Genomic DNA, 23135 nt, shown 5'->3' on the forward strand with positions numbered 1-23135 from the left:
TACTGTGAATAATGCTGCTATGTACCTTCATGTGCAGATGTGTATGGACAGATGTTTTCAGGTCCTTTGGGTATACACCTAGGAGTGGATTTGCTGGCTCAGTGTTTAACCATTTGAGGAATTGCTAGATTGTTTTCCCCAGAGCTACTCATTTTCCATTCCCACCAGCAGTGTGTAAGGGTTCCAATTTCTCCACATCTTTGCCAACACTTGCTACTCTCTGTCTTTCTGATGATAGATAGCCATGCCAGTGGATAGGAAGTGTCACTTCATTGTTTTGATTTGCGTTTCCCTAAAGGCTAAAGATGTTGAGCTTCTTCTCAAGTTCTTATTGGCCATTTGCATATATTTGTTAGAAACATAGCTATTCAGATCCTTTGCCCACTTAAAAACTGAGTTGTCACTTTATTTTTAAGCACAAAAATTCTTTATATATTCTGGATATATATGTCTGTTATCAGATATACGATTTACAAAACCTTCCCCGATTCTGTGCGTTGTCTTTGCACTTTCCTGCCCCCGTTAAGAGAAACACTCCCTAGCAATTATTTTTTCCACGTGGCTCTGTATCGTAGCCCCCCCCCATATTATTTTATATATAATTGACTACATATTTTTTCTATTAGGCACGTGTTACTAAGTGTCACTATTGCTGCTGTGGCTGGTTTCATTCCTAATTTGGGGGGAAGCGGGGTGAAAAGTAAATGGGAATATGCTGTGTACACTTCTTGTAACTTTTCTGTAGATGTGAAATTATGTTATACCATCAAACAGACAAAAATCCGCCTTTTTGGGATTCGGTGAGCGGAAAGCATCTTTTTCCACACTGGTTTAGCCTTTTCGCATCTATCCTGCCCTCGCCCGTGGGTCCAACCCCCACTTGCAGGGCACCGCTGCAGCACGCTTGTCCTTCTCCCACCACCCTGGGCGCTGGGGACCGGGATGGCTCCGGAGCGGGGAGCTGCGGGGCCTGGGCTGCTTTCCTGGACCCTTGGCCATTGGCGGCCGGAGAGACCCCAGCATCCTCCGAGCTGGCGCCCGCCTTGCCTCTCACCGCCCCCGGCGCGGAGACGCCCCGCCTCCCCTCCCGCAGCCCCCACCCCACCCTCGCCGCTCACCGCGACCCTCGCCCGCTCCGCGGGCCCCTCCCTCCGTCCTCTCGCCTCCGCCAGGCGGGAGCCCCAATTTTCTGGCTGCGGATCCTCACAATTGCAGAGTGAAAAGGCCACTCCTCCGACGCCGCCCCCCTCCGCCTCCCTCTCTCGCTCCAAAGCTGCTGCTGGAAGGTCCACCCTCGGCCCCACGCTGGGCTCCTGGGCCTCCCGCCTGCCCCGCATCTGCATTTTCTCCGCCTCCTCCCCGCGGTCTCCCGCACCCTTTTCCGTCCTGGTTTTCAGTCCCACCATCGTAAGGTCGGCGGCATCTTCCTCTCGCACCTACGCTCCGCCCCGTCTCCCGCTCGGCGCTGGGTGTCCCCGCATCTCTGCGTTTACCTGGCCTCCGTGTCCCGTGCCCCTCCGCACCCCCGCGCCGCTCCCCTTCCAGTTCTCCACCCTGGGCACCTCAGGGGCCCAAATCGACAAAGACGCCTGCCCTGGTGTCAGGTGTCTTGGAGCTCACGATATTGGGTGGGGGTGGGGGAGACGCGATTGAGCGAATGAGCAACGAGCCACGTGATCTATGAGAGGTTGTACAGGTCTCAGGTGGTTAAGTATCCAGGTTCCCTTCTCCTGTCCTGGCGGGTGGCACTGTCACCCCCTGCAGGGCAGGCCAGGCATCTCTCCTCAAAGCCTGTCCCCAGAAAGAGACAACCCTTGGCTGAGCCTTTCTCAGCCTCCCTCTGGCATCTCCCCCTCCCCGCCCTTTCCTCTCCCTGAGGCTGTGGGTGCTGCTCAGCTCCCACTTTGGACCCCCAGTTGTTCTCCCAGTGGGTGCCAGGCGAGTTTTTTGTTTTTTGTCTTTTTAGGGCCGAACCTGCATATGGAGGTTCCCAGGCTAGGGGTTGAATCGGAACTGTAGCTGCCAGCCTACACCAGAGCCACAGCCACGCCAGATCCGAGCTGCATCTGCAACCTCCACCACAGCTCAGGGCAACGCCGGATCCTTAACCCACTGAGTGAGGCCAGGGATCAAACCTGCAACCTAATGGTTCCTAGTCGGAACTCCTAGGCGAGTTTTGAAAAGTGCTGCTGACTGTGTTCCTTCTCTGTTTAAATCTTTCCCCACCTCCCACTACCCCTGACCAACCTGGAACCATCCCTGGCCTCCAGGCCTCTTGGCTCTGGGCCACTGGTCTGTGCCCACCATTCCTGCCTCTTGGCCTTTCTGTGCTTCTCCCTCTGGGCCCCTCCTCACCCTCCAGCTCCCTCCTCGGGGCTTCCTCCAGTCCCTGTCACATGCACCTGGCCCTCTCCTGGACAGCACTTGGCCCCAGTTTTCTCAGGAAGTTCCAGGTCTCCTGTCCAGCTCTGGGAAGCCGGGGCTGTGCCCTGTTGACCACAAGAGCCTGAGGACCCTGCTGGGGGGACAGTAAGGGCCTCAGGAAGCAGTGAAGGCGGGGGAAGTGGCAGGAGGAAGAGGGGAGGGAGAGGGAGGGTGAATCCAGGTGAGTTTGAAAAGTTTCAAAATTTAGGGGGAGGGGGAGGGAGCGGGATGGACTGGGAATCTGGGGTTAATAGACGCAAAGGATTGCCTTTGGAATGGATGAGCAATGAGAGCCGGCTGTATACACTGGGGATGAGATCTAGTCACTTATGATGGAGCCTGATCATGTGAGAAAAAGAAGGTATATATGTACGTGTAACTGGGTCACAACACTGTAAACCAGCTATGATGGAAAAATTAAAAGAAATGTTTCAACATTTAAAAAGTAAGAAAACCATAAAACCCTCTCCATCCAGTGTGCGAGCTCCCAGGCTCCTGGCTCTGCAGGACTGGCCACTCTTCAGGCAGATGACCAGCAGCACTGGCCCCTCAGGGCCTCAGAGGGAGGTGAGCCCCCATGCGGCCTCCATGGGCCACAAAGCCAACCAGGCTCCCTCGATGGGGACCCCCCAACAGGCGACACACCGACGTGCAGGGGAGTGGACTCTCACTGGTGACCCTGCCCAGTGTGCGGGTGGGCAGGGGTCCACCCTCTCTGACCCACCCAGGCCAGAGGGGGTCCACCCTCTCCTCACCTCATCTTCTCCACGCCTGCTTCCCGGGGTGGCACCGCACCAGCACACAGTCAACCCCGAGCGAGCCCTCGGGCATTCGTGCCAATTGACAGAACTAGCACACAAAGTGGCTCAGAACCTCAGGAAAGGAAAAAAATGGCAGAGATCGGGGTCTAATTTAAAGGTAGAATTCAGGAGTTCCCGTCCTGGGGCAGCAGAAAGAAATCCAACTAGGAACCATGAGGTCACAGGTTCCATCCCTGGCCTCGCTCCGTGGGTTAAGGATTCAGGGTTGCTGTGGCTGTGGTGTAGGCCGGCAGCTGCAGGTCTGATTCAACCCCTAGCCTGGGAACCTCCATATGTTGCACGTGCAGCCCCCAAAAAGCAACAACAACAAACCAGAAACATGGAGAGCTGCACCAGGAAATTAGTCACATCACCTAAGAGGGAGTTGATGGACACTGATTACCTTTGGAAAACGTGTTTTGTTTTGTTTTTCTTTTTTGGCTGCCCCATGCCATGTGGCGTTCCAGGGCCAGGCATCAGATCTGAGCTGCAGCTGCATCCATGCCAGATCCTTAACCCACTGTGCTGGGCTGGGTATCTGAACCCGTGCTCCAGAGACACCGCTGATCCCACTGTGCCACAGTGGGAACTCCTGGAAAATGTTTAAAAACATAAGTCCTCTAAATGTTGCATTTAAAAATTCATACCCTTCCAGAGTTCCCGGATGGCTCCGTGGGTTAAGGATCTGTCACTGTCACTGCTGTGATGCCAGTTCAATCCCTGGCCTAGGAATTTCTGCAGGCCCTGGGCATGGCCAAACAAACAAATGAACAAACCAAATAAATAAAAAATAATCCACTTCCTTTTGCCCAATGGCAATGTTCCAAGAATGACGATCACATGGGCTGAAGAACTTGAGGCCCATGCCTTTTCTGGGGGCAGGGGGAACACGAGAATTTCTTTCTTTTTTTCTTTTTTCTTTTTTTTTTTCTTTTTTGTCTTTTTAGGGCCACACTCTCAGAATATGGAGATTCTCAGGCTAGGGGTTGAATCGGAGCTACAGCTGCCAGCCTACACCACAGCTCACGGCAATGCCAGGTCCTTAACCCATTGAGCAAGGCCAGGGATCGAACCCGTGTCCTCATGGATATTAACTGGGTTTGTTAACCACTGAGCCAAGATGGGAACTCCGAGGCGAGCTTTCTGAGGGGCCAGCAGGGAGGAAGAGGCTAAGGCCTCTCAGGAACAGGCCTGAAGGGAAAGCCAGGGTGGGGGGCAGGGGGGAACCAGCTTCCCAGCGGCTCACAACTGGAAACCAGAGGCAGTAGACCCTGGAGACCTCAGAGACCCGGCTTAACCTCTGAATCAGAAGCTGGTTTTCCAGGCATGTGAAGTCCTGGGAGATGGAGGCCCTGGAGAGCCCTCCCAGGTCTGAGAGATGGCCGGGGCCAGGACACCCCGGCAAGGGCCAGATCAGGGCTGATGGGGGGGGGGAAGCCCGAGGGGTACTGAGGCTGGAGCTGGGGCCTCAAAGGACCCAGAATCATGGATTTTTAAAAAAAACCTGTCCCTGGAGTTCCCGTTGTGGCTCAGTGGCTTAAGAACCCGACTAGTCCATGAGGATGCAGGTTTAATCTCTGGCTGAACCTCAGTGGGTTAAGGATCTGGCATTGTCACAAGCTGCAGCGTAGGTCACAGATGTGCCTTGGATCTGGCGTGGCTGTGGCTGTGGTGTAAGCTGGTGGCTGCAGCTCTGATTTGACCCTTAGCCTGGGAAGTTCCATAGGATGCATGAGTGGCCATTAAAATAAAACAGAAAAAAAAAAACCCCCAAAAAAACCTATCCAGGATAGGCTCTAGTATACAGCTTCTTTTATTCTCTTTTTAATTTTTGTCCTGCTTATAAAAGTAAATTATGCTTGATCTGAAAAAAATTACAGTGTTGAACATAAAAACCAGTCAGTGGTTGGGCCCCAGGCAGAAACCCAGTGGAACGTGTGGAATTGGCAGCCCCGTCCAGTGACCCGGCAAGGACACACCCTCTGCTGTCAGCGCTACGGGGCCTCCCCCGGCATGGCAGGCACAATCAAGGGGCCCACAGCAGACTCCTCCCGGCCCCCCGAGGAAGAGCTGGGGACAGGCTCCCCTGCCATGCTTCCGTCTTCTTTTCCATCTGGAAGAGAAGGGCGTGGGTTAGGCTGTCATCGAAGGAACACGGTCCAACTGCCAAGGCTGGGGAGCTGCTGGCTGGCTTGGAAGACTAACTGCAGACCCCAGAGACACACTCCCAGGGGCGCAGAGGCTCCTTCCAGGAAACTTTGGGCCAAATCTGAGCATCAGGAAGCCACTGTCCCCCGCTGCTCCTGCTGCTGCCGCTGCCCCGCCCAGATGGGACAGGGGGCGGGGAGGCCGGGGACAGGGTCCAGAAGTTAAGACGGCGTGGCAGGTGGAGGGGACGTTGGCAGCATGAGAGCACCCACCCAGGGGAGCCCGTGGGGCAGGGACACGGCCCTTGTTCTGCTCCCCATCTTTCCATGTGAGGAAGGGTGGCTTTGTCCTCATTCTCCCAAAGGTGCCAGAGGGGGTGGGGCCCACACATTCCAGAGCCCAGGCAGACCTGAGAAGCGAGCAGAGGTCTCTTTCGGGGTGGAAGGGACCCGAGAGATGGCCTGTCCCACCCAGCTCAGTGGGTGATGGGCTCTGGCCTGGGTGCCCCCCCCCTTTGTAGTGACCTAGCTGGTAGCCTCAGGGCGGTGACCTGGTTCCCCTGAGCCCTGCCTCTTCAAGGGCATGAGGACAGGATGCTCTGCGCCTGGGCAGAGGCAGGTGGACAGTAGGAGGTGCCGGGAGCAGGACAGCAAGTGCTCAAGGGGGGCCAGGCTCGCTGCAGAGGGGCCTCCAGGCTCCGGGTCCCTGATTCCCTGAGCACAGCTCCATCCAGCAGGTGACAGAGCCTGAGGGGTGCCTTGGGGCGCCCCAGAGCACTCTAGGACACCATCTCATGAGAAAACATAACACCTCAACACATAAAAGCAGCACGGAGAGAACCAGAGCCAGGACACAGGCACACGAGAACCCACACGAACTTACCCTCCGAGGCAAACACACACGTAGACAGACGGAACCTCAGACAAGCACACACGTGCACGGAGGCCCGCACACACGCAAAACGTCCACAGCACACACTCTCCGGAGCCAGCCGAGCCTGTCTGTGCCCTGGCTGCCCCTGCGTCAGGGGACCTCTGGCCCCGAGAAGGTCTTGTTCACGCCCTGCTCGCTAGGACCCGGGCCTCACCTGTGTCCACCTTGCTGCGTTTCTGCTCAGGCTCCTGGGGGGTGGCCTCGATGGCCCGCTGAGCCTCGGGGTGGGTCTTGAGCAGGGCTTTGGCCAGGGTGGCAGGGCCGGGCACCCCCAGGGACATGATGCAGTGCACGCCTTTGCGCTTGGCCCCAGCCACTTTGGCACTGTCTTTGGAGGCCGTCAGCAGGACCAGTTTGGAGAACTTCCTGGGCTTCATGGGTGCTGCGGGGACCACATCTGTGCCCGGCTCAGGGGACTTGGGGCAGGGTTCCTGGCCGGCCTTCACGCTCTCGCCCTCCTGCTCGCTGGGCTCGGGCAGGGGCATTCCGGGATGGAGGGCCTGTCGCCCAGGCCAGGCTCAGGCCCGGGCAGAAGGATTTCTGTGCCCCCTCCGCGGCAGGAAGCTGGCCGTCCAGGGCTCCGTCCTAGGGGAAGAGACAGAGGCCCATCAGTGGTGGTGCCCTCGGGCCTGGCCTCAGGAAGAGGAGTCTGGGGTGGGGGTCGGGGCACAAGGGGCTGCTCCCCCCGCAACACACACACACCAGGGAGGGACCTGAATGGAGCCACAGAGCCCTGGCCAGGGCTTCTACTCTCCTGGCATCCTTCGGTCCAGCCAAACCTGCTTCCCCTGTCATAAAATGCTCTGGGGGGAGGTTGCAGTGACCCAGGGGCCGGAGGCTGTGCGTTACTAGGAATCCAGGCCCAAAGGTGCTGAGCATGGCTGGTCTGTTCTCAGGGTTTCCCACGTAACCTTCAGCCGCACGTTGGGGACATAGCTCATTCTGACCAACCCAGTTTAAAGATGCGAACACAGAGGCCGCAGGGGCGGGGGGGATCCAGAGCCGGCCCCGCTCAGCCCCTCGTGTGCCTTGTCCAGGATAGCAGGAACCAGTCTCCCTGAGCACCGAGAGTGGGGGAAACGCCCTTTGGGGACGTGAGCTCAGGTCACTGACCCTCCCAGAATGCCTGGTGCCCTTCAACCGGACACTGTCACAGGCAGCATGGGCTGGGCACTCTCTGTCACGCTGCAGACCCCCGAGGGGGAGCCTGGCTGAGGGGTTTTCGGGCAGGCCTCTGGGTTCACAGCTAGACCCAGCCCCCATCCCAGGCCAGAGGCCACGGGCCACCCAGTGCAGGGATGAGGGGGCCCCAGGAGGACAGCGACCTCGTGTCTGAGCTCAGTGCGGCCAGGGCCGTGGGGGTGTCCAGAGAAGCTGTGGTCCCTGAGGGCTTCCTGGCTGCAGGTCTGCAGAAGCGGAAAGGGTGGGTGACAGGGGCAGGTCTGGCCTGGTCCCCGGCCTGGGGGTGTCCGTGTGGGGTGGCTGTTTTGTCTCTTGGGGGTGGGGGGCAGGTGGCGGGATCTTTTTCCGTTTACAGTTTAGCCGAGAAAGGAGACGGAGGCCTCGGCAGATACCTCACCCGATGTGTCTAGGACCCGGGCAGCAGCAACGCCCATAGACTCTGCCCCCTGGACGCGTTTCCCCAGCTGCCTTTCAGGTCGGTTTCTTTGAGGCCCTCCAGTGCCTGTGACTTGAGGTGTCCACGCCCAGCACCCCGTGGATTTTCAAGACCCTGTCATCCGGGAGAGGCGCCTGCGGTGCAATCCCAGCGGGTGGCTGGGGTGTCTTTTCCCCTGCAAGCGCCCCTTCTCACTCCCCTGACCACGAGACATAAAAGCAGAGCCCCCTCAACTGCGACAGAATGACCTCCTCCTCCAGAGGGTGTGGCCTCAGGTAAATGCCTCCTAGCAACCAGTCCCCTGGCCACAGGCGCCCCTGGAACTGATGCTTTCTTATCTCTCCCAGGCTTGGTCCAGCCCCTGGACAAGCCAACCTCTGTGCCTCCCATGTGGTCCTTTCTGGCCCTGCCTCACAGGGGTGACCTCTGGTCCTGGGGACCTGGGGGGGACCCGGGGTCCCACAGAAAAGACATGCCTAGGGCCTCCCCTGGCAGAGCCACTCTGGGCAGGAAAGGGTTATGATGGGAAGCCCCACCCACAGGCCCCTCCCCCCACACTCTGATTGGCCCTGATGCACATCCCTGGTCCCCAGCCCACAGGTCCCTGGTCTGGGGAAAAACTCCAGGTGATGGAGTTCCCGTCCTGGCTCAGCAGAAGCCAATTCAACTAGGAACCATGAGGTTGCGGGTTCGATCCCTGGCCTCGCTCCGTGGGTTAAGGATCTGGTGTTGCTGTGAGCTGCGGTGTAGGTCCCAGATGCGGCTGGGATCTGGCCTTGCCGTGGTTGTGGCGAGGCTGGCAGCTGTATCTCCAGTTGGACCTCTAGCCTAGGAACATCCATATGCCTCAGGTGTGGCCCTAAAAAGCAAAAAAAGAAAAAAATAAAGAAAAAACAAAAAACAAAAAACAAAACTCCAGGTGGTTGGGCCCTTTCCTCACACCACATACAAAAATATAAAAATGGACTGTAGACTCAGTTGTTAGAGCTGGTGATAAAACTCTTAAAAAAAAAAAGGGCATATTTTCCTGACCCTTGATTAGGTAAAGCTTTCTTTAATGCAATAAAACTACAAGCAACCAAAGAGGAAACACATAAACTGGATTCATCAAAATGTCAGACTTTTCGGAGTCAAAGGACACCATCAAGAGAGTTGAGGAGTTCCCGTCGTAGCGCAGTGGTTAACGAATCCGACTAGGAACCATGAGGTTGCGGGTTCAGTCCCTGCCCTTGCTCAGTGGGTTAACGATCCGGCGTTGCCGTGAGCTGTGGTGTAGGTTGCAGATGCGGCTCGGATCCTGCGTTGCTGTGGCTCTGGTGTAGGCCGGTGGCTACAGCTCCGATTCAACCCCTAGCCTGGGAACCTCCATATGCCGAGAGAGCGGCCCAAGAAATAGCAACAACAACAACAACAACAAAAAAAAAGACAAAAAAAAAAAAAAAAAAAGAGAGTTGAAAGGTGGAGTTCAAGTTGTGGCTCAGAGGAAACGAATCTGACTAATATCCATAAGGACACAGGTTCGAGTCTTGGCCTTACTCAGTGGGTTAAGAGTAAGATCCGGTGTTGCCGTGAGCTGTGGTGTAGCCCAGCAACTACAGCTCCAATTCGACCCCTGGCCCAGGAACCTTCATATGCCACTGGTATGGCCCTAAAAAGACAAAAAAATTTTTTTTAAATACAATAAAAATAAATAAAAAAGAGAGGTGAAAGGCAACCTATCAAATGGAGAACATTTTTGCAGATCACATATCTGATAAGGGACTTGTGTCTGGAATTTACAAAGAACTCTTACAACTCAGTAGTATGAAGACAAACGACTCAATTTTAAAATGGGCAAAAGATCTGAATAGGTCTCTTTTCAAAGAAAAGATGCAAATGGCCAGTAATCACATCACTAGCCATGAGGGAAATGCAGAACTGTGACATAGTAATTCACACGCCTAGGAGGGACATACTAAAACAAACGACCAAAACCCAAAAAACACCCTAAAAAAACCCCAAACCTGGCAATAACAATGCTGGTGAGGATGAGGAGAAGCTGGAACCCTCATACGCTGCTGGGAGGGATGTAAATAATGCAGCCACTTTGGAAAACAATCTGGTGATTCCTTAAAAGGTGAAATACAGAATTACTACATGACCCAGCAATTCCACTCCTAGCTGTGTCCCCAAGAGGAATGGAAATTGATGTCACATAAAAGCTTGCACATGAATATTCTTTGCAGTATTATTCATAGATGCGAAAAAATGGAAAACAGCCCAAATATCCATCCACAGATAAATGAATAAATAAAATGTGGTATATTCATATGAGATTATTTGAGAGTTTAAAAAATTCATACTATGGCATGGATGAATCTTGCAAAGATTAACTAAGTGAAAGAAGCCAGTCAGGAAAGACCACATATTACAGTTCCATTTGCACCAAAATGACCTGGAGGAGCTCCCATTGTGGTTCAGTGGTAACCAACCTGACTAGCATCCATGAGGATGCAGGTTCGATCCCTGGCCTCCTCGGTGGCTTAGGGATCTGGCATTGCCTCGAGCTGTGGTGTGAGTCCCAGATGTGGCTCGGATCCCACATTGCTATAGTTGTGGTGTAGGCTGGCAGATGCGATCCCTAGCCTGGGAACTTCCACATGCCACACATGCGGGCCTAAAAAGCAAAAAAAGATACATAAAATAAAATGAGCTGGAATCTATAGAAAATCTATTGAGTAGAAAAATATGTAGATCCGTGGTTGTCTAGGGCTGGAGGTGGGAGGGCTGGGGACCAGAAGAGTGGGGAGTGACTCGTTCGTGTGGGGTTTCTGGGGGATAAAAATGTTCTAAAACCGACCGTGGTGATGGCTGCACAGCTTTGCAAACTTACTAGATGCCATTGAATTGTATGCTGTGAAGGGTGACTTGAGTGGTACATAAATTATCTCAGTAGAACTGATGTGTTGAGAAAAGGGACATGGAAACAACCTACATGCCCATCGACAGAGGAGTGGATCAAGACGAGGCGGTACATATACACAGTGGAATATTACTCAGCCATTAACAGGAAAGAAAGAACGGCATTTGCAGTAATGCGGATGGACCCAGAAATTATCACGCTAAGTGAAGTCAGTCAGACAGTGAGACACCAATGTCATACGCTATCACTGACAGGTGGACTCTGAAAACAGGACACAATGAACTTCTTTGCAGAACAGATATGGATGCACAGACTTCAAAAAACTTACGATTTCCAAAGGAGACAGCTTTGGGGGGTGGGGAGCTGCGCTGGGGGTTTGGGATGGAAATGCTATAAAATTGGGTTGGGGCGACTCTTGTACATCGATACATGTAATAAAAGTCACTGAGTAATTTAAAAAAAGGAAAAAGAAAAGGGCAACTAAGTCTATAACCAGTGGTTTCCCAGCTTCATGGTCCCTAAGAATCACCTGAAATTCTTGCAAAAAACACAGTCCTGGGAGGTCCTGCTGTGGCACCATGGGTTAAGAATCCGACTGCAGCAGCTCAGGTGGCTTCCGAGGCTTGGGTTCAATACCTGGCCAGCACAATGCATTCAAGGATCCAGCGTTGCTGCAGCTGTGGTGGAGGCCGGCAGCTGCAGCTGCAGCTCGGATTCAGTTCCTGGCCTGGGAACTTCCATGTGCTGTGGGTGCGGCTGTTATAAAAAAAAAAAAAAAAAAGCACACTCGGGGACTGCTCCACCCCCAGACTTCTTACTCGGGGGGTTTGGAGAGGCACCCGAGAATCTACATTTTTTTCACCAGAACACTATTTGCTTCTAATACGTTGTGATGATGCCAGGGTCTCTCTGCTTGAGAAGTTTCTAGTTTTTTATTTTTATTTTATTTTTTTGTCTTTTTGTCCTTTTAGAGCCACACCCGTGGCATATGGAGGTTCCCAGGCTAGGGGTCCAATCGGAGCTGTAGCCGCTGGTCTACACCACAGTCACAGCAATGCCAGACCTGAGCCGCGTCTGTGACCTACATCATCGATCATGGCAATGCTGGATCCTTAACCCACTGAGCGAGGCCAGGGATTGAACCGGCAACCTCATGGTTCCTAGTCGGATTCGTTAACCAGTGCGCCACGACGGGAACTCCCAAGAAGTTTCTAATTTCTACTTCATAGGTGAACTGTTCTTCAGCCACTCCACAAACAGGGGTGGAGAGTCCTTCGGGCTGGATCGGTCTCTTTTCTGGATTCACCCCTGACCTTCCAGCGATTTATTTATTTATTTATTTTCTTTCTTGGCGGCCACGAGACAAGGTTCCCAGGCAGGGGTCAGATCTGAGCTGTAGTTGTGACCTATGCCACAGCTGCAGCAAAGCCAGATCCTTAACACACTGGCCCAGGTGGGGGATCGAACCTGCGTCCCAGCGCTCCCAAGACTCCGTCAATCCCGTTGCACCAGAGAAGGAACTATAAGCATTTTGTTTGTTTTTGTCTTTCTAGGGCCGCGCCCATGGCATATGGAGGTTCCCAGGCCAGAGGTTGAATTTGAGCTGTAGTCGCTGGCCTACACCACAGCCACAGCAACTCGGGATCTGAGCCCCGTCTGTGACCTACACCACAGCTCACGGCAATGCTGGATCCTTAACCATGAGGTGGAACCCACATCCTCATGGATACTACTCGGGTTCATTGACCCCTGAGTCACCATGGGAACTCCTTAGCAGTTGATTTTTGACATGTGACTGGTACAATTGAGAGGCAGCTATTTTGAGTCGACAACATATATTTGGGAAATTAAATTTTTACTCAATAAAAGTGCAGTGAATTAAGAGAATTTTTAGAAGTGAAGCAGGAATGAATGAAAAAGACCAAAACGCTTAAAAGTTTACATTCTTTTTCTCGCTTTTCATCCTCCACCTAAATCCTCCATCTGGTGGTTTGGTGTTGCCGTGGGTCGCAGTCACCTATTTATCCTAACCAGCTGCCATGATATTTATTGGTCTACACAAAGGAGACCCAGGAGTGTCAGATGGCTCAGGGCAAACCCCAAGCCACACAATGTCAAGAATTGCCAGGAGTTCCCCTTGTGGCTTAGGGGAAACGAATCCAACTAGGAACCAGGAGGTTGCCAGTTTGATCCCTGGCCTCACTCCGTGGGTTAAGGATCCAGCATCGCCGGGAGCTGTGGTGTAGGTCGCAGACACAGCTCAGATCCCACAAGGCTGTGGCTGTGGTGTAGACCAGAAGCTATAGCTCCAAATGGACCCCTAGCCTGGAAACCTCCAGATGCCATGGGTGTGGCCCTAAAAAAAAAAAAATTCCCAGGAGCTTCTGAACACCTTGGGAGGCCAACTGATCCCCCCCCGCCCCAAGATGTCTGGGTCCTGATCCCTGGAACCTGTGAATATGTACCTTACATGGTAAAGGGGGCGTTCAGGTGGCAGATGGCATGAAGGCTACTAAACTAGGAGGGTAGTTTGGATTATCCAGGTGGGTCGAATCACAATGGTTCTAAAAAGAAGAAGAGGCAGGCAGGAGGGTCAGAAAAAGCGGTGTGATGATGGGAGCAGAGTTGGAGAGAGGAGAGACCCCATATGGCTGGCCCAAAAAAAGAGGGAGGAGCTGCGAGCCAGGGGGCCCTGGAGTCCCCAGAAATACAGCGCTGCCCACATCTGCATTTCAACCCAGGGAGGCCCAGATCAGACCTCTGACCTTCAGAACTGTCCGATTACTACCAAGCCATGTTGTCTTAATCCACTGAATTTGTGGTACTTTAAGACAGCCATAGGTAGCTGACATGAGGTCCAATCCCTTGATCACTGCCTGGCAGTGGACTTACCGTCCTACACATGGGAGAAAAATACCATCAATGGCCACCCACACCTGCATCCTCGACTACCAGCTACCCTAAACCCTCTCTGGACTGGTTCGCCTGGATAACGGTTGTGACAGCGAATGGAGCAGGTGTTCTCAATAGCAAGCGGGCAACGGTGAAGTCCTTATTTTCAAAAGTTACCAGGGATACCGACAGCTGCCTCTTCCATTATCACTGTCCCATGTGGTCCTTGCGGGGGGCTGCTGGGCCCGGATAGGTCTGCGGGTACACATCCCTACAGGGAGATTTTTCAAAGCAGCACTAAGACCCAGATGAACTGCTGCCCTATCGTGTGCAGAGAAGAGCATCCCCAGAGAGGGAGTTTCATGTAATGGCATCTCCTTTCCCCGAATCACCTGGCTTGGAATCAGTTACTTCTACTTACCCATTGTAACTTGTCATTAGACGTGTCTATGCTGCGCCCCAATGGCCCCTTCTCCCGGCTTCTCTGCTCTCCCACCATCTACCTCCCGCCCAAGTCTCCCTGTCCCAGTATCTCAGACCTCCGACTGCCATCCGTGCCAGGATCTCAAGAGCCACAGGGACGGGACGAGGCTGGGATGGGTGCAGGGCGGGGGCGGTCCTGGGGTGGGGAGGACACGGTCAAGGCAAGACAAACCAAGGCGGGGTTCCCTGATTTGGGGTGTCAGGGCTCAGTCCCAGGGCTGGGTGAGTTGGGGGGAGAAGGAGCGAGGAGAAAGGAGCTGAACTGCGGGTGAAGGACAAGGAGGCGGCCTGACCGCTGGGATGCGGAGCCGGGGGACACCCCTCCCGCATCAGCAGCCCTTGGGGACCCCCAGGAGAGGCCGGCAGGGACCCGAGACCCTCCCTGACCCGCCAGGGCGCGTCCTCACCGGGAACCGGCCGGGCGGCGACAGCAGCGGGGCCCTCCGTTTCCGGAGACCGAGCGGCGACAGGTCCCTCAGCCTCTGTGCCAGGGGCCCCCGCCTCTGTTCGGGCCGTCACCTCAAGCTGGGGTCACGGCGCGAGCATGCGCAACAGGGCTGGGGGGGCATTCCTTGGACCAACTCCGTTTCTCCGGGTCTTCCCGGCGTGGAGCCGAAGCGGAGGCCCGACCAATCGGCCCGCGAGGGGGCGGGACCTTGCCGGGATTCGGCTTTGGCGTGGTGGGGGCCGAGGGTCCGCTGTCCGCTGGCCCAGCTTTGCGTTTTGATCGGGGCTCTCCCGGGACAAGGTGGGTTCAACGGATACCGCCTGACCTCCCCCGGGCTTGACCTCGGCTCCCCGCAGAGGAAGCTGGAAGAGTTGTTCAAAGGCCTGCTTCGTCCCCGTCGATCTCCCGAGGGAGCCGAGGGAACAACTGCCTTTACGCTCACCGGAGCCACTGACCCCGCTCCGCGCTGCATTCCCGAGCACGCAGCATCCTCGCCGTTGGTCCCCGGCACCGCCCCCCGCCCCCGCCCCTCGGTCCAGCCCTCGCCATTGGTCCCTCCTCCGCTCTTGGTCCCGCCCACGCCCACAGGTCCTGCCCCAGTCCATCTGTCCAGCCCTTGCCCGTGGGTCCAGCCCCCACTCACAGAGCACGGCCACGGCCACTTGTCCTTCTCCCACCACCCTGGGCGCTGGGGACCGGGGTGGCTCCGGAGCGGGGAGCTGCGGGGCCTGGGCTGCGTTCCTGGACCTTTGGCCGGTGGCGGTCGGAGGGACCCAGCATCCTCGGAGCTGACGCCCCTCCCGCAGGGCGCCCCCGGCCCTCGCCCCCCGCGACCCTCCCCCGCCGCGCGGACCCCTCCCTCCGGCCGCCCCTATTTTCTGGCTGCTCGTCCGCCTGTTTGCAGACAACGTCCTCTCGTGATGGCCACTCCCCTGACAGCCCTCTCCTTGGCCTCCCTCCTCTTGCTCTAAAGCTGCTGCCGCAAGTACCCCTGGACTCCCGCAGGTGCTGGTCCAAGTCTCACGGACGGGCCAGGTGGGGGCTGGTAGGGTCGCAGCTGGGCCTCGAAGGATCTGGAAACCCGAGACTCAGAGCCCAGTTCTGGAAAAGACTCAGGCTCAGAATAAGCACTCGATACATGTGTATTCCAGGACTTTTTTTACTTTGGTCATACCCAAATTGTCACACATGTCCTCACAGCACATCTGTCCCCACATCTGGCTCTCCTGTCTGTCCAGGGCTTGGAGATGATTCTTGTCAATGGATTTTCTATTCCATTTTATTGTGCGTTTTCATCTGCAAGAGAATTGGGTAGAGTCAGGCAGGCCCAGCACTGACCATGGGGGGGAACAAGGGCGGCCCACTAGTTGGGGCCATCAGGCCTCCAGGCTGAGGGTGGGCTCCTGCCACCTTCTCCCAACCTTACCTGTGCCCTCCAAACCATGCTCAGGCCTCCCTCTTACTCAGGCACCCCCACCCCACCCCCCGCCAACCCGGGACCAGCTCAGGTGCCATCACACCTCTGCTCTGACCTTTTTTTGATATAAGATGACCCCGGCGACCCCAGCGATCCCGACAACTGCTATTATCGCAGCAGGCCACACTGCAGAGCCCGTAGCCACTATTTTTAGACATGGATAAGCCACCTTCTATACGGGGGAAAATGGGGCAGGGTGACCAGAGTGGCCCCACAGGATGGAGAGAGTGAGAGGATTGTGGGGTTCAGGGTCCCAGGCTGACCAGGGGGAAGGCACCAGAGAAAAGACAGGGACACTCGAGATGGCCCCGTCTCCCAAGCTCAGTAGAAAGAATGGGCCCCAGGACAGGTGTGGCTTTGCTCCACCATCTGCAGTGACAGTCTGGTGGCAGTGACTTGGCTGCTCTGAGCCCTGCCTCCCCACTGGTCATGGCGATGGCGCCTTGAGGAGGCAGTAAGTGGACAGGTGATGGCACCCACAGCAGGATGGCTGCTGGCAACACTTCCAGGTGAGCCACGTGTGGGCTCCAGGGTCTGGGCGCCGGAGTCCCTCTGGCTCCTCAAGCACAGCTCTAGCCAGGCCTGGAGCCCCAGCAGGGATGGAGGTGAGAGGTCCCACAGGGTCCCCCGAAGCTCCTGGCCTGTAGCTGGGGGTGCCCCATCCCCAGTGTCCCAGAATCTCAGTCAAGGGGAACCAGTGCCCCCCCCCCCCCCCCCCCGCCCCAACCACTTAGGCCCATGGAGCCCTTATTTGTCATGGAAACACGCAGGGTCCTGCTGCCATCCTGTTAGCTGGTGGCTGGGCCTGGTTGGCCCTGGCTGATTGCGAGGGGGGGGACTAGTCTCTCACCAGGCTGATGGCAATTGAGGGCACCTCTCCTGCCACCATCTTCTCAAGGAAGGTCTCAGAGCTCACCCCTGCAGGGCGGTTGGGGGGACAGCGCAGTCACCTTCCTTCCCACACACTCTGATTCCACCCACGACCCCCGGGACCCCCTCCATAGAGGCCAAGGTCAGGTCCCAGCCTCTGTGCCGTCTGCGGAGGTCCCAGAACCTGGTCTGCAGGCCTGGGGACGCTCACATCTCAGGACTCTAGGCAGGGCCCATTGCCTTCGGGGGTTCCCACCCCCCCAGTCAACTTCCCTGCCGCACAAGGACCATCACGGCAGCTCCCACCTTCACCCCCCATAGCTTTGCTCCACGAGGGGCCTTGGGCCTCTCACAGTGTGGGAAGCCGGAGCTCAGAGGAGGAAGGACGGCCTGTTGTGCCTCGCCCCACTTGGCCGGTGGCCGTCCTGCTCCTGTCCTCGCCTCTTTCCAGGGCCTGTCGGGCCTTTGCCTGGTGACCACTCCCCCGGGGCTCAGGCCTCATGGTTTCCAGTCCCCTGACCCACCTCAGGAAACTCTCTGCCCCAGCCCAGCCCCTCCCCTCTGCCCCCTCCGCCCCCTCCGCCCCCTCCGCCTGCCCATCCTCCTCAGCCTCCCCCAGCTGCCCTCTCCCCCTTCTGGCCCTGAGCTTGGCTACTGGGCCCCCTCCTCTGCACTCCGGGTCACCTGGGAACACCTACCAGCAGCCCCCTGACCAGCCCCCTTTCTGGTCCACCAAGCAGGTTCATCTGAGATGTGGACACCCCCTCCCCTGTCTCACTGCTCCCAGCAGGACCCTCTCATTCCGGGAACCTGCACCGAGACAAGCCTGGAGCTGACCTGAGGCCGACGATCCTCTGGTAGGAGATCCTGGCACAGGATTGCTGGATGCAGAGAAAGGAGCAGCTCAGATTCCCCCTCCCTCTCCACTCCCTGCCCAACACCTCCCCCAACATCAGCCCGTTCAAAGGCCCACCTCCCAAGGCAGACCCTGGCTGTTACTCTTGTCCGCTGTTTCTCCTTCCCTTTTTTTTTCTTTTTTTTTTTTTTTTTGTCTTTTTCCTTTTCTAGGGCCATACCCACGGCATATGGAGGTTCCCAGGCTAGGGGTTGAATCGGAACTGTAGCTGCCAGCCTACAAAAGAGCCACAGCAACTCGGGATCCGAGCCATGTCTGTGACCTACACCACAGCTCACCGCAATGCCGGATCCTTAACCCACTGAGCAAGGGCAGGGATCGAACCCACAACCTCATGGTTCCTAGTGGGATTTGTTAACCACTGTACCACAACAGGAACTCCTGCTGTTGCTTCTTCTAAAGTGAAGCCCTGGGGAGTTCCCGTCGTGGCACAGTGGTTAACGAATCCGACTAGGAACCATGAGGTTGCGGGTTCGGTCCCTGCCCTTGCTCAGTGGGTTAACGATCCGGCGTTGCCATGAGCTGTGGTGTAGGTTGCAGACGCGGCTCAGATCCCACGTTGCTGTGGCTCTGGCGTAGGCCGGTGGCTACGGCTCCGATTAGACCCCTAGCCTGGGAACCTCCATATGCCGAGGGAGTGGCCCAAGAAATAGCAAAAAGACAAAATAAATAAATAAATAAAGTGAAGCCCTGTTGCCTGCTCGCCACTGTTCCCACTCCCCCACCCTCCATCCCCACAGAGACCCCACTTGTTCTCCAAGGCTAAGCCTGCTGGCCCATCCCTAGTCACAGACGCCCATGTTGTACCCCAGCATCTTGGTGGAGCGGCTTTCTCCCAGGCCCCGGGTCCATCATGGTGCCCTCACCTTTGAAGGGAGTCCAGCTCACTCCTCTCTGGCTCTGAGACTCGGGCTGGGCCAGACCAGGAAATAGCTTAGGGGTGCTACTGCCTTGCTCCTCCCTCCTGTGTGCCCTGGCTGGCTTCCTGGAAATGCAGCTGCTTCACTGAAACCACGTGATATTTTTCTGACCTCATCAGGAGTAATTCCACGTTATTTCTTTTTCACCTGCTCTGAAATGAAAGCATCAAAACATACCTGGTTGTGGGGAGTTCCTGTCGTGGCACAGGGGTTAACAAATCCGACTAGGAACCATGAGGTTGCGGTTTCGGTCCCTGCCCTTGCTCAGTGGGTTAACGATCCGGCGTTGCCATGAGCTGTGGTGTAGGTGGCAGACGCTGCTCGGATCCCGAGTTGCTGTGGCTCTGGCATAGGCCAGTGGCTACAGCTCTGATTTGACCCCTAGCCTGGGAACTTCCATATGCCGCGGGAGTGGCCTAAGAAATAGCTAAAAAGACCAAAAAACAAACAAATGAAAAAAAAACGTACCTGGTTGTGGGAGTTCCCTTCGTGGCTCAGTGGTTAATGAATGCAACTAGCATCCATGAGGATAAAGGTTTGATCCCCGGTCTTGCTCAGTGGGTTAAGGATCCGGCGTTGCCATGAGCGGTGGTGTAGATCACAGATGTGGCTTGGATCTGGTGTTGTTGTGGCTGTGGTGTAGGCTGACAGCTGTAGTTCTGATTGGACCCCTAGCCCAGGAACTTCCATATGCCACAGAATGGCCCTAAAAACCAAAAAAAAAAAAGGTACCCACTTTCGAGCCAACTGAGGACTCCCGTGTGCGGCTGAGCTGAGGGAGAGAGCGAAGGAGCCAGCGGCTGGTGGGGAACCCAGAGAGGCAGGGCCACTGGCTGTGGGGAATGGGGCCAGACTCCACAATGCTGGGCCTTTTGGAGAGGCCGCTGAGCGCCTGTGTAAACACAACTTCCAGTCCAGCCCCTATGCCCAATCTTCCCACTCAGCCTGCAGCCCCAGCGCACACTCATTAGAATCCCTGGGGCCAACACTTTTGGTGGGATGCTCCCGGGAGCTCACAACTGGGAGCCTTCAGTCCTGGGAGACTTCCAGAAGGAGGTGACTCTGGGGCCTGGGAGAGCATTGACCAGGGAGTATCCTGGGGATGGCTAGCGGGGGGGGGGGGGGGGGGGGGGAGCCTGAGGCCTCCTGCAGGGGGAGGCACATACGAAATGCCACTCATCTTCCCATCTGCCACTCCACCCCCATCTCGGCAAATACCTACCTTCCTTTGCAGAGGTTGAGGTCCGCCTGACACGTGCGCCTTGAGAACCAGGAATAAAGAGTCCTACTTTTCTTTTTTTCTGCTGTACCCCGACATGCGGTAGTTCCGGGGCCAGGGATTGAACCCCAACCACAGCAGTGACAATGCCCAATCCATAAGCCACTGAGCCACCAGGGAATTCCAAGAGTCTCTCTCTCTCTCTCTTTTTTAGGGCCACACTCGCAGCATATGGAGGTTCCCAGGCTAGAGGTCCAATGTGAGCTATAGCTGCCGGCCTACACCATAGCCACAGCCAGGACAGATCCGAGCCACGTCTGCAACCTGCACCACAGCTCATGGCAATGCCGGAACCTTAACCCATGGAGCGAGGCCAGGGATGGAACCCAAAACCTCATGGTTCCTAGTCAGATTCGTTTCCTCTGCATCAGGATGGGAACTCCTTCCAAAAGTCTCTCTTTTATTTTTTATTTTATTGTTGTCTTTTTGCCTTTTCTGGAGCTACTCCCGTGGCATATGGAGTTTCCCAGGCTAGGGGTCTAATCCGAGTTGTAGCCACCGGCCTACGCCAGAGCCACAACAATGCAGGATCCTTAACCCACTGAGTATAGCCAGGGATCGAACCCGCAACCTCATGGTTCCTAGTGGGATTCGTTAGCCACTGCGCCATGACGGGAACTCCCACAAACATCTTAAAGGGACATGATCAGCATTCTAACATTTGCAAAGGCCACACACTAAAAGCACTAAAGCCAAGGGGATGTGAAAACTTTCTCGTTGACACTGACAACCCTCTAGGGGCTCCCTCTGGGAAATGCGGCTCCAAACTCCTGCCCTCAGCATCCACCTACAAGATCTTCATTTTGCCATTCCCTTAACTTTTGTAAACTATCCTATAACATTTTTATGCCTTTTATATCTTTTCAGGCGTTGATACTACACAAATCTCCCGCAAGAGCACCTTTCCTCTAACCGGTTTGTTGGTCCCTTCAACCAAACGTCCAACCTCTAAGCCTCCCTCTCTGCCCACAAAGTTCAGTTCACAGGAAATGCTGACTTAAACGAGAAATTAATTCGGGGCCCTACTGCCGGTGTGATGCCCGCTGACAGAAGTCCTAGAATAAAATTCTAGCAGGAAAGCTTAAAAGTGGTGGTTCAGGTCTTTAATTGTCATAAAGTATAAAAGTGGAGTTTTCTAGGTTTTGCTGGCCACGCAAACACGGTCGGTGGGTGTGCGTTGGCGTGAACTTTCTAAAAGGTCACAAGACAGACAGGGAAACAAAAGCGACACTGAGGGTGTGTTACCTGCCGCAGCAGCAGCAGCAGCAGCAGCAGCAGCAGCAGCAGCAGCAGCAGCAGCAGCGCGTGCACTCCCTGAAAGCCTCGCTTGCAGGCACGGATCGCGCCCCCTGTGCCTGGGTGCCTGGCCGCCACGCCGAGTCCCGCGCGGAGCCAGAGAGGAGCCCCGGAACAGGGCAGGCTCGGGGTCGCGCTCCGAGGTCTGGAGGCGAGGCTAGGCCCTCCCCGAGGCCGAGCGGGGCCCACGCCCCCAGGCGCACCGGCTCCGGAGCGCGGCACGGTGGCAGCGCTGACGGGCGGCGGCGGCGGCCGCGGAGGCGGAGCGGGGCGGGAGGCCGCGGCGACCAGGGCTGCGGAGGCGCCGAGCTCCCAGATCGTCAGTCCCCGCAGGAGCTGCATGCCCAGGCCGCGCGCCTGGAGAGAGTGGAAGGGGCCGACCCGAGGCGGCCGCGGTACCTGGATTCCCGCGGGCGAGGAGGGCGGGGGGTGGGGGGGGCGCGTTACGGGTCCTTTCTTATTGTTTGTTTGTTTACACTCCGTATTGCTTTGGTGGAGGGTTCCTGGCTCCAGCAATCAAGAGGGAAGCATGGGAGTTCCCCCTGAGGTGCAGTGGGCGAAACATCCCAGGGCAGCAGCTCAGGTCACGGTGGAGGCATGGGCTCCAGCCCTGGCCGGGAGCAGTGGGTCAAAGGATGTGGCGTTGCTGCAGCTGCAGCCTAGGTCACAGCAATCCTTGGTTCTGGGAATGTCCACCTGCTGTGGGTGTGGCCATTAAAAAAAAAAAAAAAAAAGAGGTGCGCATGGAAGGACTGGATCAGCCCTGCCCCTGGGGTCAGCACCCCCGCTCCCCCTTTTCAGGCTGGGCTAGTCCAGGGGCCTGAGTTCAGGAGGACAGCTTCCTCTGGGGCGCTCTGAGGAGGCCAGGGAACCCGAGGCTTGGGGGCGGAGGCGAGGCCTGCCTGCCTTGGGGTCAAGCAGAGGCAGGTGTGTTCTCCGACCCCGGCAGTGGAAGGAAGAGAGGCTACAAAAAGGCCCTGTTTGGAGAGGCCCTATTAAGGAGACTTCGATTTTGTCCTCCAGGCGTTTGTGAGAGTTTTACGCATTTCAGAAGGTTGCATTTTAGAAATATTACTCTGATGAGGGAGACGCTAAAATGTTAACTGGGGTCGTCTCTGGGGGTGGAATTGCCTGGGTGCGTTTTTCCTTTTCTGCTTATCTGCATTTTCTGGTTTTCCACAATGAACATGGCTTATGTGTGTGAGTTTCCTGGGGCACTATAACAAATTGCTACAAACAGCATGGCTCAAAGCAACCGGAATCTGCCCCCCACCCTGGTCTGTAGGCCAGAAGTGCTAAACCCCTGTTTCCCAGAGCCTCCCAGCCTCCAAGGCTCCAGGGGAGGATGCTTCCTGCCTCTTCCAGCTTCTGGTGGCTGCCGGCAGTCCTTGGTTTGTGGCTGCACCCTTCTCATCTCTGTCTCCATCCTCCACGACCTTCTCTCCTGACTGTCTCTGTGTGTCCTCTTCCTCTAAGGACACTAGTCATTGGATTTAAGACTCACTCAAGGAGTTCGCATTGCGGCCCAGTGGAAATGAATCCGACTAGTATCTGTGAGGATGTGGATTCGATCCCCGACCTCGCTCCATGGGTTAAGGGTCTGGTGTTGCTGTGAGCTGTGGTGTAGGTTGCAGACGTGGCTTGGATCTGGCATTACTGTGGCTGTGGTGTAGGCTGGCAGCTGTAGCTCTGATTCGACCCCTAGACTGGGAACCTCCGTAAGCCATGG

The 23135-nt window shown here is 56.0% G+C and overlaps 1 protein-coding gene across 5 annotated transcripts; it reads right to left on the minus strand.

The window, feature by feature from the left end:
- On the minus strand, window positions 5016–15466 carry FLYWCH2 (FLYWCH family member 2). Of its 5 annotated transcripts, none has more exons than XM_021085762.1 (4): window positions 15292–15465; window positions 14608–15010; window positions 6460–6890; window positions 5020–5337 (listed from the first exon to the last, which is right to left on the minus strand). In XM_021085762.1, exons 3-4 carry the CDS (start codon window positions 6788–6790, stop codon window positions 5219–5221), a joined length of 450 nt encoding a protein of 149 aa, XP_020941421.1. In that variant the 5' UTR covers window positions 6791–6890; window positions 14608–15010; window positions 15292–15465; the 3' UTR covers window positions 5020–5218. The 5 variants fall into 5 exon arrangements, with proteins under 5 accessions (NP_001230327.1, XP_020941421.1, XP_020941423.1 ...); XM_021085764.1 differs by lacking the exons at window positions 14608–15010; window positions 15292–15465 and adding exons at window positions 9927–10031; window positions 11355–11478 and having other exon boundaries at window positions 5024–5337; NM_001243398.1 differs by lacking the exon at window positions 15292–15465 and having other exon boundaries at window positions 5016–5337; window positions 14608–14717.

This window comes from Sus scrofa, chromosome 3 (assembly GCF_000003025.6).
Source record: "Sus scrofa isolate TJ Tabasco breed Duroc chromosome 3, Sscrofa11.1, whole genome shotgun sequence".
Classification (NCBI taxonomy): domain Eukaryota; kingdom Metazoa; phylum Chordata; class Mammalia; order Artiodactyla; family Suidae; genus Sus; species Sus scrofa.

What these genes read in the sequence shown, in the direction of transcription:
- FLYWCH2 (NM_001243398.1), bottom strand. Translation starts at nt 6,790, where the DNA reads ATGCCCCTGCCCGAGCCCAGCGAGCAGGAGGGCGAGAGCGTGAAGGCC. An exon ending in ACGCAGCAAGGTGGACACAG is followed by an intron (nt 5,338 to 6,459) that starts GTGAGGCCCGGG and finishes CTTCTCTTCCAG; the next exon opens with ATGGAAAAGAAGACGGAAGC.